This window comes from Mustela nigripes, chromosome 13 (genome assembly GCF_022355385.1).
Source record: "Mustela nigripes isolate SB6536 chromosome 13, MUSNIG.SB6536, whole genome shotgun sequence".
NCBI lineage: Eukaryota > Metazoa > Chordata > Mammalia > Carnivora > Mustelidae > Mustela > Mustela nigripes.
Window position 1 is genome coordinate 145,365,091 of NC_081569.1, and position 13,509 is coordinate 145,378,599.

The 13,509-nt window shown below is 43.1% G+C and overlaps 1 protein-coding gene across 1 annotated transcript; it reads left to right on the forward strand.

Moving 5' to 3' along the window:
• Positions 1-537: 537 nt before the first annotated feature.
• Positions 538-7,478, forward strand: LOC131999493 (disintegrin and metalloproteinase domain-containing protein 21-like). Its single transcript, XM_059372179.1, has 4 exons — positions 538-546; positions 879-3,164; positions 5,763-5,864; positions 7,269-7,478. Exons 1-4 carry the CDS (start codon positions 538-540, stop codon positions 7,476-7,478), a joined length of 2,607 nt encoding a protein of 868 aa, XP_059228162.1.
• The last annotated feature ends 6,031 nt before the right edge of the window (positions 7,479-13,509 follow it).

Below are 13,509 nucleotides of genomic sequence, written 5' to 3' on the forward strand. Positions count from 1 at the left end.
TATTTGTGGAGCATAATAAATAGCTTGGAGGACATGGGGAGATGGAGAGGAGAAGGGAGTTGGGGAAATTGGAAGGGGAGGTGAATTATGAGAGACTATGGACTCTGAAAAACAATCTGAGGGTTTTGAAGGGGCGGGGGTGGGAGATTGGGGTACCAGGTGGTGGGTATTATAGAGGGCACGGAATGCATGCAGCACTAGGTGTGGTGCAAAAATAATGAATACTGTTATGCTGAAAATAAATAATAAATAAATTTTAAAAAATAAAAAAATAAATACAATTAAAAATAATAAATAACTCTCAAAAGCATCACATTACTTGCAAATATATGACAAACAGTAATAGACACATAGTAATGCATATAACATTGCAAGCCATTATTTCCAACTATTATAAGGAAAATTTTTGTTTGTTTCTTTTTTATATAATAAAATTTTCACTCTCTACCTTCACATGCCAGCAAAGTAGGGAACAGTGATATTTATAGTGAATTATGGGGGTAATCCACAGAAAGTGACCCTGCAGTTCCACGGGTGATGGAGCTGGTAAAGGAGTTTATTGCATTATAAATGTATATCATGTATTCATGTATCCGGAGGTAAGATTGAACATGGTGAATCTGGTGAAGCCTCTGGGTCTGACACACTTCCCATGTCCAGGTGAGCACACATGCACATGGCCCACCCATCTCTCGCACATCCACCCAGCTGCACAGGTGTGCAGGCCCACCCACTGCCACACCCTGTGACTGTGACCTCATCCCCATAGGTGGCCCCTAGTTGTGGGGTCCTGGTAGTATGAAGTAGCTCTTTATTCTGTCAAATGCTCTAGACCTGGCCCTCACTAGGATCTACCCTTGATCCCTTCTTGCTGACAGATATCTCTGAGCAGTGGCCTGAGGCTGGCAGAGGGCCAGGTCATCATAAGGATGCTCTTCTTGCTGCTTGCCGTCTGGGTAGGGCTGGCTCCTGTCCAATGTTCTCAAGGCCGTCCGTCATGGCGCTACATCTCCTCTGAAGTAGTCATTCCCAGGAAGGAGCTGTACCATGGCAAAGGTGTTCAGATACCAGGCTGGCTATCCTACAGCCTACATTTTGGGGGCAAGAGGCACGTTATCCACATGCGGCGCAAGAAACTGTTTTTGTCCAGACATCTGCTGCTGATGACTCAGGACGACCAAGGAGCCTTGCAGATGGACTACCCCTTCATCCCTCCAGACTGTTACTACCTCGGCTACCTGGAAGAGATTCCTCTTTCCATGGTCACTGTGGACACATGTTATGGGGGTCTTGAAGGTATCTTGAAGTTGGATGACCTTGCTTATGAAATCAAACCCCTCAGCAATTCCCAAAGGTTTGAGCACATTGTTTCTCAGATAGTGGCAGACATAAATGCGACAGGATCTACCTATAAACTGGGATATCGGGAGGACAGAGATCCCCTATTCTTTCAAGCAAATGCCAGTGTTGTCCCCAGGATCTCTAGTAAGATGTATTCATCCCATCATGGAAATATGAAAGCACTTGCCCTAAGTTCCAACTCAATGTATACTGTGTTTAACAATGTGTCAAAATGTGCCCAATTCTTGATAAGGGTATTTAGTTTAATTGACACATTCTTTCAAGCTATTGATATCAATTACTATATTGGGTTCATGATCATTTATGATCAGGAAGATCCAACTTACTTGGAGTATTATCATGAGGTACATAGCCCATATGTTCGATATTATCAGTCTTTTATATATACCGTTCTTGAACCACATTCATCCATAATTTTAATTAAAGAAGGGCCAGAGGATCATAATTATGAACCCCAGTTATATGGTATTTGCCATAAACAAAACCTCATCATGCTTGGTTACCTAGGCAGACAGTATCTATTGTTATCTATCACAGCAGCACAAAAGGTGGGAAAAAATTTTGGTTTATTCTATGATGGGAAATTTTGTTTTTGTCAGAGAAGGTCCATGTGTATTATGCACAGACCACTGTCTCTGACAGATTCCTTCAGTAACTGTTCCTATATGCATGTACAGCACATAGTGGGTCGTGGGAAAGGTGAGTGCCTATTTAGCACCAAAATGGTATATTTAAATAAAAGCCTGACCCACGATCGTTGTGGAAACTACATACTGGATCAAGGTGAGGAGTGTGACTGTGGCTCCTTCAAACAGTGTTACAACAACCCCTGCTGTACAAATGATTGTACCTTCACAATAGACAGCAAATGTAATACAGGCCGATGCTGTACAAACTGCACCTATTCCCCTCCTGGGACACTCTGCAGACCAATCCAAAATATATGTGATCTTCCCGAGTACTGCCAAGGGGAGTCCTTGGCATGCCCTGGTGATTTCTATATGCAAGATGGAACCCCATGCACAGAAGAGGGTTATTGTTATCATGGAAATTGCACTGACCGCACTGTGCACTGCCAAGAAATCTTTGGCAAAAATGCTGTGAACGGTGCAGATGCCTGCTATACCATAAATAGAAGAGGCAATAGATACGGACACTGCAGAAGAATTGAAGGGAGAATGAAAGCTGACTTCTGTGCCATCGAAGACATTTATTGTGGAAGGCTGCAATGTGGTAATGTCACACACCTCCCCCGCTTGCAAGAACATGTGGGATTCCATCAGTCTCTAATCTCAGGATTCTGGTGTTTTGGGCTGGACTCACATCGCTCCACAGGAGCAAATGATGCTGGTCACGTGAGACCTGGTACCCCCTGTGCTCCAGGAAGGTTCTGTAACAACACTTACTGTAATGGCAGTGTGGCCCATCTGAATTATGACTGTTTACCTGAGAAATGCGGCCACAGGGGGATTTGCAACAATAACAGAAACTGTCATTGCCACATAGGCTGGGGTCCTCCATGGTGCATTGATAGGGGTGCTGGTGGGAGCATAGACAGTGGACCCCCTCCAAGTAGAGTGCGGTTAGTCTTGCAGAGTCATGAATCCCTGATATATCTGAGAGTGGTCTTAGCTCGAATTTATGCCTTAATAACTGCACTCCTCTTTGGATTCACCACAAATTTAAGAACTAACAAGACAGTTACAGTTAAGGAAGAGGAAGTTGGTGAAGCTCATCATGAAATCAGACTGCAGAGCCCTGAACAACAAAAGCCAGTCCACAGGAGAATGGCTGAAACTACAGTAGGAGGAGGCAAAGCTGACATCCATATTTCCAGGAGTCTGGAGGAGACACAGGCATCTCAGCGTACATCGCAGTGGTCCCTGCCCACATCCGTGGGGACTCTGCGTACATCCCAGGGGTCCCAGCGTACATCCCAGGGGTCCCAGCATACAGCTCAAGTGTCTCAGCGCACATCACAGGTGTCGAGGCTCACAAAACAGAGTTCCAGGCGCACATCACTGGGCTCTCGGCACACAGCACCAGTCTCTCACACCAGTTCTGTGATAGGTCACTGACAAGCACTCTGAAATAAAACTTGAAAAGTGCACAGTGGTGGTGTCCATATCTTTGTAAGACTATAAGAACCCACATAGAGGCAAGACTTTGTCCAAAGTACCTGAGTCATCATCGGAGAATTGAACCGAGGTCCTTGGGTGCAGAATGAAGGGAAATTGCCACAGGCTCCTGTATGGAAAACTCATTACATTTCTACAAAATGGTGCTCATGACCAGTGAGGGTTTTCTCTTTTTTTTTTTTTTTTTTAATTTATTTTTAATTTATGTTCAGCATAACGGTATTCATTGTTTTTGCACCACACCCAGTGCTCCATACAATCCATGCCCTCTCTAATACCCACCACCTGGTTCCCCCAACCTCCCACGCCCCAACCACTCAAAACCCATCAGATTGTTTTTCAGAGTCCATAGTCTCTCATGGTTCACCTCCCCTTCCAATTTCCCCCAATTGCTCAGGTAATTTCTCTTACTCCAGTCCCAAAGAGGGTCCAGGATGATGGAGAGCTACTCCACACCCATGCTGCTTGTTCCACACTGGGGTGGCTCTGGGCAGGAGAAGATGACTTGCGTGTGATCCCAATTAGTGCAAGCTGCACAACCCTGAAGAGTTACTTTCTGAATACAAAACTGAGACCATTATCCTGAACATTGAATCCCACTAAATTAATCAGAAAATAGGCAGAAGTGCCCACTGATGACTCTGGAATCCAAGAGAGCCCTAGGAATATTCACCCCTCCCTTCTCTCTTAGTCTGAAGCTGAGCACTGACATTAGCTGTGTAGGTAATCACAAACAATGAACTTATTGTTCTGAGCTGCTGCCTGGGCCAAGGACACAGAGTCCCATGAAACTCACCACCTCCCCCCAACACCCTTGGATGGGCATGCCTGGGAGTACCACTCTGGTTCTCCCAGGCATTTTTTAAAGTAACCACACAGAGGTGAGCCTGTGAAACATTAAGGACCTCAGCCCCATCCACCTCCTTTGTGATTAGGTTCTTGCTGTCCTGTTCTCTATCTCCTGCTCCTTGGGGTCTATGATGGTGGTCAGGCCTAACCTGGGTCATTGTGCCTCCCTGGCTTCTGGGCTCAGTAAACCATAAAATCTGGAACTCCACTTCCAATGTGGGGTGTAGAGAAACCACACCTCTAGTCAGAATGGCCATGTGGGTCTCATGTCCCCAGAGGGGGAGTTCAGATGCCAGGAAGTCACCTGTTTACCCACTGTATGTAACTGGACACAGACTGCATGTTCATAATTCAATACAGAAGCTGTGGGTCCCCAATATAATTGTCCACAATGGTGGGTTTGGGAAACCGCCCATGCCCCCAGCAATGCCTTGGAGCTGAGAATGCCTCACTTGCCTCCTCACCCAGATCACTCAGCTTCTCTGAGGAGGAACTGCTGCTTGTTGGTGGTCTGCAACATCGCTTGAGCTGATGACAGGTGTTGCCAGAAGACCCAGCCTAATTTTCAATGATGTAAAAGGTCAGACTCGGCACAGACCCACCAACAGGCACCAGTCTGGGGAGCCCTACGTGTGTGTATTTCCTATTTGTCTCTAAACAATACTAAACTGGATGTTGGGGATGGTTGAGATGAGCTATAATTACAGGAACAGGCCTGGGTTGAAAACAGGGGTGCTAACTTGGAAAGTAAGGCCCTGCCTATTTCCCCATGTAGGAACCTGGTGTGTAGACTATTTGGTTCTAGGATATAAAGGTGGTGCCCTTAAGTTTCTGCCATTTGAGAGACCACCTGCTCAACACTTTGTGGGGCTTCAGGGAGTTGGTTATATATCTTAGAGCAGCAGCCCTAGGCAATGACATGGCAACTCTACCATGGGCATTGTGCCAGCCTGTGCAGACATTGTCCAAGGCAGGTATTCCGTGTGGGTGCACCCCTTGTTACTGTCCCCAATCACCTCCAGACTCTCAGGGGTTGAGTGGGACACCTGAGCGCAAAAGGCCACAATTCATTAATTGAGGAAGAGGCAACTTCCATCCCAGGTGTTCCCGGTCACCATGTATCAACATGTCCAAGGACCAGCATGAGTGAGACAAAGGGATAGACAACCACACCATCGTGGAAATGCAAGGTTTCCTGGAATTTTTTGTCCTCATGGATGGAAACAAGGGCACTGATATGCTGTTGTGAGTATTTTGATATGCTTTTGAGCTGTTGCTTAAGCACCTGTCATGTACCTACTGCCTGGGGTGGACAGACCCGAAAATTCAACATTCTTTGAAAACAATGAAGTATTAAAGGTCTGCTTTTAGGGACTTCCTGGTGGACCCTCCACCTTTGTCCGTGCTCCCAAGGTCTATGCCAAGCACACCAAGAAAACAGGGCAAGAGGTGCAGGCCCAATGGAAAATGAAGCACTCTGAGGAAGAGCCAACTCAAGACCTCAGTCCCACTGAGGTAAGAAGGAAGAGGGTCTCATTGCTGGGACATGGATTTTTGTGGCAGGAACACCCAGTGCCTGTGGTGGGGACAAGCACAGGTGAGGCACACTTCCTCTTAGGTAGAATTGGGATGGTTCAGTGGGAGTGTCATTTTGCCTAGCACCACCATCCCAGGAACCTTGGACCATTTACAACAGAGGAGACACCTCTGTTGCCAGAATCTGAGGAGTTCTTCATCAAGTACAGCCCTAATAATAAGCCAGTGCCTTTATAATTAATAGTAATACCGGATTCAGGACAGCAGGTATTAGACATCATCGATGCTATAGTCAGAAGTAACAAGGAGAATTTTCCTGAAACACAAGAATTTTTATTTTTATTTATATTTATTTATTTAGCCACAAAGGCTAAATGGCCCCACGTTCTCTACAAAGGGCAACAGAGTGGAGGGTCCCAAGGGTACAAGGGGCATCTGGGCACCTTATCACCCCTAGTCAAGTGGTGGCACTTCATTCCAGCTCCTTTCCAGTGGAGATGGGTGACCCACACCTCTCTGTATGGGCAGCTCTGAGATCAGAGTTCCCTAATGAGTTCATCTCAGGACTGCTGGGACATAAGTCTGAACTTTTTTCAGGTTCCTGAGGCCCATCTAGAGACTGCCGGACTTACCAATCAGGGTTTTCCATCACCTCTCCAACACCACAGCCCCAGCCAGGTATGGAGAGCTAATGGGAATCCAACCCTGACAATCGGTGGGTGGTTGGCTCCTGCCATGGCCCCTGTCTCAGGACCTGACAGTTCAGGAGCCTGTCACTTGTCCAAGGACATCCACCTATATCCATCTCTATTACCTCCAGACGCACACATACTAAAGCTTTGCTGCTTTCATTGACCATGGAGCCATGTTACACTGCTTCCCAGGGACCTCCCAAATATAAGCAATGGGTTCACCTTAGGTTATCCGTGGAACAGGCAGGGTAGTAGAAGGTGTTCAACTTCCCTGCAATGTCACTCATGGAGAAAATTTTGCTGAAACTCTTTGAGTGACACTTTGGCCCTGACCTTTCCTGGTAAAGATACATATGACCTGACATCCTGGAGGCATACTGTGGGAACACAGAAGAACATGATCTCTCTGGTGGGAGTGTCCATCATTAGGCTGTAGAACTGCCACTCCTATCCCTGCCATATCAAGACTGTATATACCCACTGATGTTGTTTGTAATAGGGGACTGAGCAATATGAGCCTATAGTTCAAGGTTGCTTGAAGGGAGGTGTCATAAACCAGACCATGTCTCCATTCAGTTCCCCCATGTGTCAGACGTTATAGCCCTTATAGGCAGGTGGCCATTTAGAGTTGACTAACAGAATGTACATAGCCAGGTCCTCTCCTACAACTTCCATTGTCAATACTGTGCAGTCAGCTGAGGACATTGAAGGAGCTGCAGGGGACCACACCACAGTGATTGATCTATCCAGTACATTCCTTTCAACACTGATAGTAGAGAAGTTCCAGCCAGGGTCTGTTTTCACTTTATGTACCTGTACCGAACTGCCTGTGGTCAGTCTTGACAGCCACACCGACATGATGATATTTGCACCATCACCGCCCTCGCCCAGGTCCAGGTGAAGGCCTATAGTTCTGGTCTGGGTGAATGAGGCCCTCTGTCACTGGTCATGCTGCTGTCTGCACAGCCCAGTTCTTATGTGCACCTGACAGGTTGTGAGACATGGAAGGTCTACTGTCCTTTTTCAGCTATAAGACCTCTTTCCTCACCTGACCAACTTAGTGAAGAGTTGTGGTCAAGTTTTATACCTCGAGATATTAGGCAGACTTATTAGGGGATTTCTGAGCTATGCCAACTCATGCACAGGTGGTCGTGGAGCCATAGGACACATTTTGTAGTCTGGATAATCTTTGCACCATGGGGGTTATGCTGGAACATCTACTGACACCCTGAAGTGGTGTGGACATCAGCCCAAGAATCTGATTGCCATGTGATGTTTATATGCCCCTGAGAGAGACTTCCATGGAGCTTTTGTGGGCCTAAGAAACTGGGAGGAAGGAAAGGCAGAGTGACATCATTGCTCTTGTACTGGACATTACAGCCCGCCATTCGTCCATGCCTGTGTTGTGATCACCTGCTCATGTGGACAGGCATGATAATTCAGGATTGTACTCACAACCTTGATGTCAACACAGCTGATCATCAGACCAATTATTTAATGCACACAGACCTTAAGATCTGGAGTAGGATCTGGGCCTGACCTGCTGAGCTAACAGCGCAGATAATGGAACAGACACAGTCGGAAGGATGCCAAGCAAGAGTCAGAGGAAGAGCAGAAGGAACAATACAGTCTTTCTATAGTGGAGAAAATCTAGGTTTCATTTTAAAAAGTTTGTTTCCTGGGAACAAAAATATTTGCATTTGTTAGATCTTCTTGGTGGATATACCCTTTTAGAATGATGTAGTGTCCTTCTGTATCTCTGACTAGAGTCTTGAATTTAAAATCTAATTTATCTGATATGAGAATTGCTACCCCAGCTTTCTTTTGAGGCCCATTGGCATGAAAGATGCTGGCCCATCCCTTAATTTTCAGTCTGGATGTATATTTAGGTTCCAAAACTGCCTCTTGTAGACAGCATATGGACAGGGCCTGTCGTTTCATCCAATCTGAAACTCTGTGCCATTTTATGGAGCATTTAGATTTTCATGTTGAGAGTGATTTTTCTTTTTCCAGCATAAGAGTATTCATTATTTTTCCATCACACCCAGTGCTCCATGCAATCTGTGCCCTCTCTAATATCCACACCCTGGTTCCCCAACCTCCCACTCCCCGCCCCTTCAAAACCCTCAGATTGATTTTCAGAGTCCATAGTCTCTCATGGTTCACCTCCCCTTCCAATTTCCCTCAACTCCCTTCTCCTCTCCATTTCCCCTTGTCCTCCATGCTATTTGCTATGCTCCACAAATAAGTGAAACCATATGATAATTGACTCTCTCTGCTTGACTTATTTAACTCAGCATAATCTCTTCCAGTCCAGTCCACATTGCTACAAAAGTTGGGTATCGGGACGCCTGGGTGGTTCAGTTGGTTAAGCGGCTGCCTTCGGCTCAGGTCATGATCCCAGAGTCCTGGGATCGAGTCCCACATCGGGCTCCTTGCTCCGCAGGGAGCCTGCTTCTCCCTCTGACTCTGCCTGCCACTCTGTCTGCCTGTGCTTGCTGTCTCTCTCTCTGACAAATAAATAAATAAAATCTTAAAAAAAAAAAAAAAAAAAATTTTAAAAAAACTTTTAAAAAAAAAAAAAAAGTTGGGTATCCATCCTTTCTGATGGAGGCATAATACTCCATAGTGTATATGGACCACATCTTCCTTATCCATTGTCCATTGAAGGAGATCTTGGTTCTTTCCCCAGTTTGGCGACCGTAGCCATTGCTGTATAAACATTGGGGTACAGATGGCCCTTCTTTTCACTACATCTGTATCTTTTTGGTAAATACCTAGTAGTGCAATTACAGGGTCATAGGGAAGCTCAATTTTAATTTCTTCAGGTATTTCCACAGTGTTTTTCAAATTGGCTGCACCAACTTGCATTCCCACCAACAATGGAAGAGGGTTCCCCTTTTTCGACATCCTCTCCAACACATGTTGTTTCCTGTCTTGCTAATTTTGGCCATTCTAACTGGTGTAAGGTGGTATCTCAATGTGGTTTTGATTTGAGTCTCCCTGATGGCTCCTGATGATGAACATTTTTTCATGTGTCTGATAGCCATTTGTATGTCTTCATTGGAGAAGTGTCTGTTCATATTTTCTGCCCATTTTTTAAATATGATTGACTGTTTTGTGTGTGTTGAGTTTCAGGAGTTCTTTATAGATCCTGGATATCAACCTTTTGTCTGTACTGTCATTTACAAATATCTTTTCCCATTCTGGGGGTTGCCTCTTTGTTTCTTGACTGTTTCCTTGGCTGTGCAGAAGCTTTTGATCTTGATGATGTCCCAAAAGTTTATTTACGCTTCTGTTTCCTTTGTTTTTGGAGACATATTTTGAAAGAAGTTACTGTGGCTGATATCGAAGAGATTACTGCCTATGTTCTCCTCTAGGATTCTGATGGATTCCTGACTCACATAGACGTCTTCTATCCATTTTGAGTTTATCTTTGTGTACGGTGTAAGAGAATGGTCGAGTTTCATTCTTCTGCATATAGCTGTCCAGTTTTTGCAGTACCATTTATTGAAGAGACTTTTTTCCACTGTATATTTTTTCCTATTTTGTCGAAGATTAATTGACCATAGAATTGATGGTTCATATCTGGGCTCTCTAATCTGTTCCACTGGTCTATGTGTCTGTTTATATGCCAGTACCATGTTATCTTGGTGATCACAGCTTTGTAATAAAGCTTAAAATCAGGTAACATGATGCCCCCAGTTTTATTATTGTTTTTTAACATTTCTTTTGTGATTTAGGATTTCTTATGATTCCATACAAATTTTAGGAATATTTGCTCCAGCTCTTTGAAAAATACCCCTGGAATTTTTATCAGAATGGCATTAAAAGTATAGATTGCTCTAGGCAGTATAGACATTTTAACAATGTTTATTCTTCCTATCCAAGAGCCTTGAATTGTCTTCCATCTTTTTGTGTCTTCTTCAATTTCGTCATGAGTGTTCTGTAGTTCCTCGAGTACAGATCCTTTACCTCTTTGGTTCAGTTTATTTCCAGGTATCTTATGATTCTTGGTGCTATAGTAAATGGAATCGATTCTCTAATTTCCCTTTCTGTATTTTCATTGTTAGTGTATGAGAAATTCACTGATTTCTGCACACTGACTTTGTATCCTGCTATGTTGCTGAATTGCTGTATGAGTTCTAGTAGTTTGGGGTGGAGTCTTTTGGGTTTTCCATATAAAGAATCATGTCATCTGCGAAGAGAGAGAGTTTGACTTCTTCATTGCCAATTTGGATAACTTTTGTTTCTCTTTGTTGTCTGATTGCTGTTGCTAGGACTTCTAATACTATGTTGAACAAGGGTGGTGAGAGTAGGCATCCCTGTCCTGTTCCTGATCTCAACGGGAAGGCTGCAAGCTTTTTCCCATTGAGGATGATATTTGCTGTGGGTCTTTCATAGATTTTATGAAGTTCAGGAGTGTTCCCTTTATCCTTATACTTTGAAGCATTTTAAACAGGAATGGATGTTGGATTTTGTCAAATGCTTTTTCTACATCAATTGAGACGACCATGTGGTTCTTCTCTTTTCTCTTATTAATTTGTTGTATCACATTGATTGATTTGCAAATGTTGAACCATCCTTGTAGCCCAGGGATGAATCCCACCTGGTCATGGTGGATAATCTTTTTAGTGTGCTGTTGGATCCTGTTGGCTAGGATCTTGTTGAGAATCTTAACATCCATATTCACCAGTGATATTGGTCTGAAATTCTCCTTTTTGGTAGGGTCTTTGTCTGGTTTGGGGATCAGGTGATGTTGGCTTCATAGAAAGAGTCTGGAAGCTTTACATCTGCTTCAACTTTCTGAAACAGCTTCAGGAGAATAGGTGTTATTTCTTCTTTGAATGTGTGGTAGAACTCCCCAGGGAATCCATCAGGTCCTGGGCTCTTGTTTTTTGGGAAGTTTTTGATCACTTCTTCAATCTTGTGAATAGATATTAATCTATTCAGGTTGTCCATTTCTTCCTGGTTCAAATTAGGGAGTTTAGAGTTTTCCATGAATGCATCCATTTAATCTAGGTTGCTTAGCTTATTGGCATATAACTGTTAATAATAACTCCTGATGATTGTTTCTCCTTCTTTGACATTAGTTGAAATCTCTCCCTTTTCATTCATAATTTTATGAATTTGGGTTTTCTCTCTTTTTTTTTTGGATTAGGGTGGCCAATGGTTTATTGATAATATTGATCCCTTTTATTTATTTGTTTATTTATTTATTTTATTTTCAGCATAACACTATCCATTATTTTTGCACCACACCCAGTGCTCCATGCAATATGTGCCCTCTATTATACACACCACCTGGTACCATGACCTCCCACCCCCCGCCTCTTCAAAACCCTCAAATTGTTTTTCAGAGTCCATAGTATCTCATGGTTTCCCTCCCCTTCCAATTTCCCCCAACTCCCTTCTCCTCTCTAACACCCCATGTCCTCTATGCTATTTGTTTTGCTCCAAAAATAAGTGAAACTGTACAATAATTGATTCTCTCTGCTTGACTTATTTCACTCAGCATAATCTCTTCCAGTGCCATCCATGTTGCTACAAAAGTTGGGTATTCGTCCTTTCTGATGGAGGCACCATACTCCATAGTGTATATGGACCACATCTTCCTTATCCATTCGTTCCATTGAATGGTATCTTGGTTCTTTCCACTGTTTGGCCACCGTGGCCACTGCTGCTATAAACATTGGGGTACCGATGGCCCTTCTTTTCAGGACATCTGTATCTTTGGGGTAAATACTCAGGAGTGCAATTGCAGGGTCATAGGGAAATTCTATTTGTAATTTCTTGAGAAATCTCCACACTGTTCTTCAAAGAGGCTGCAGCAACTTGCATTCCCACCAACAGTGGAAGAGCTAAAAAGCAGGAAGAGTAATATTTATAAGATATATTAACACAAATGAATAAATAAAAAGAAAGATAAAAGTAAATTTCAAGAACAAAAGAAGTACCCAGCAAAAATGATCCCCAAGAATAAGATTTATATAATATCAGAACAGAAAAAGATACACAGAAACACTGACAGAAGAATAAGAAGGGAGTGTGATTATGAATCCTTGATGTGGGGGAGGATGGCTACTTCTGTTCCTCCTAGGCGTATTTTCATATTTTTGTTAAAAGCCTCAACTTTCCCGAAATAAATGGAAATTAATACTGGTTTATATATAAGGGTAGTATTGAATATGGAAAAAAAAAAGATTACCTTGACTCTTATATCAATAGGTATATTAAAAAAGAAAAGAAAAGATAAAGAATATAATGAACGAAGTTGATGTTAAAAAGTCATTAAGGAATATGTTGTATTAAAATATAGTTGTATAAGAAATTAGGTTAAAAATTAAAAGAAAAGAATCATCAGAATGAATTTTAAAAGGTATTTATGAAATATACATGTTATAGGGCCACACCATGAGCTTAATATATCGTTTTCCCTGATGCTGGGGTTTTACAATTCTTTGGGAACCCTGCTGTGGTTGTCCTCTTTTTCTTTTGATTTTCCTCTGAGGGAAGGGCCTGCTTCATTGTCCTCCTGTTAGTCTGGCCTGTGCTGAGTCACCCAGCCAGCTGTGAAAGGGTCTAGACTCTTTCTGTGTGGTGTAAGAGAATGGTCAAGTTTAATACCTTGCTGTCCAATCTTCATAGCAACTTTTATTGAAGAGCCTCTTTTTTCACTGGATTTTTTTTTCCTGCTATGTCAAAGATTATTTGATCATAGAGTTGCGGGTCCATATCTGGGCTCAATACTCTGTTGCAATGGTTTATGTGTCTGTTTTTGTGCTAATTAACATGGTGTCATTGTGATCACAGATTTTTTTAAATTAAATTAATTTATTTATTTTTAGAAAAACAGTATTCGTTATTTTTTCACCACACCCAGTGTTCCATGCAATCTGTGCCCTCTATGATACTCACCACCTGGTACCCCA

Coding starts and splice junctions, on each gene's coding strand:
- LOC131999493 (XM_059372179.1), top strand. Junction 3,165..5,762: donor GGAGAATGGCTGAAACTACA/GTAGGAGGAGGC, acceptor CGTGCTCCCAAG/GTCTATGCCAAGCACACCAA. Junction 5,865..7,268: donor AAGACCTCAGTCCCACTGAG/GTAAGAAGGAAG, acceptor AATACTGTGCAG/TCAGCTGAGGACATTGAAGG.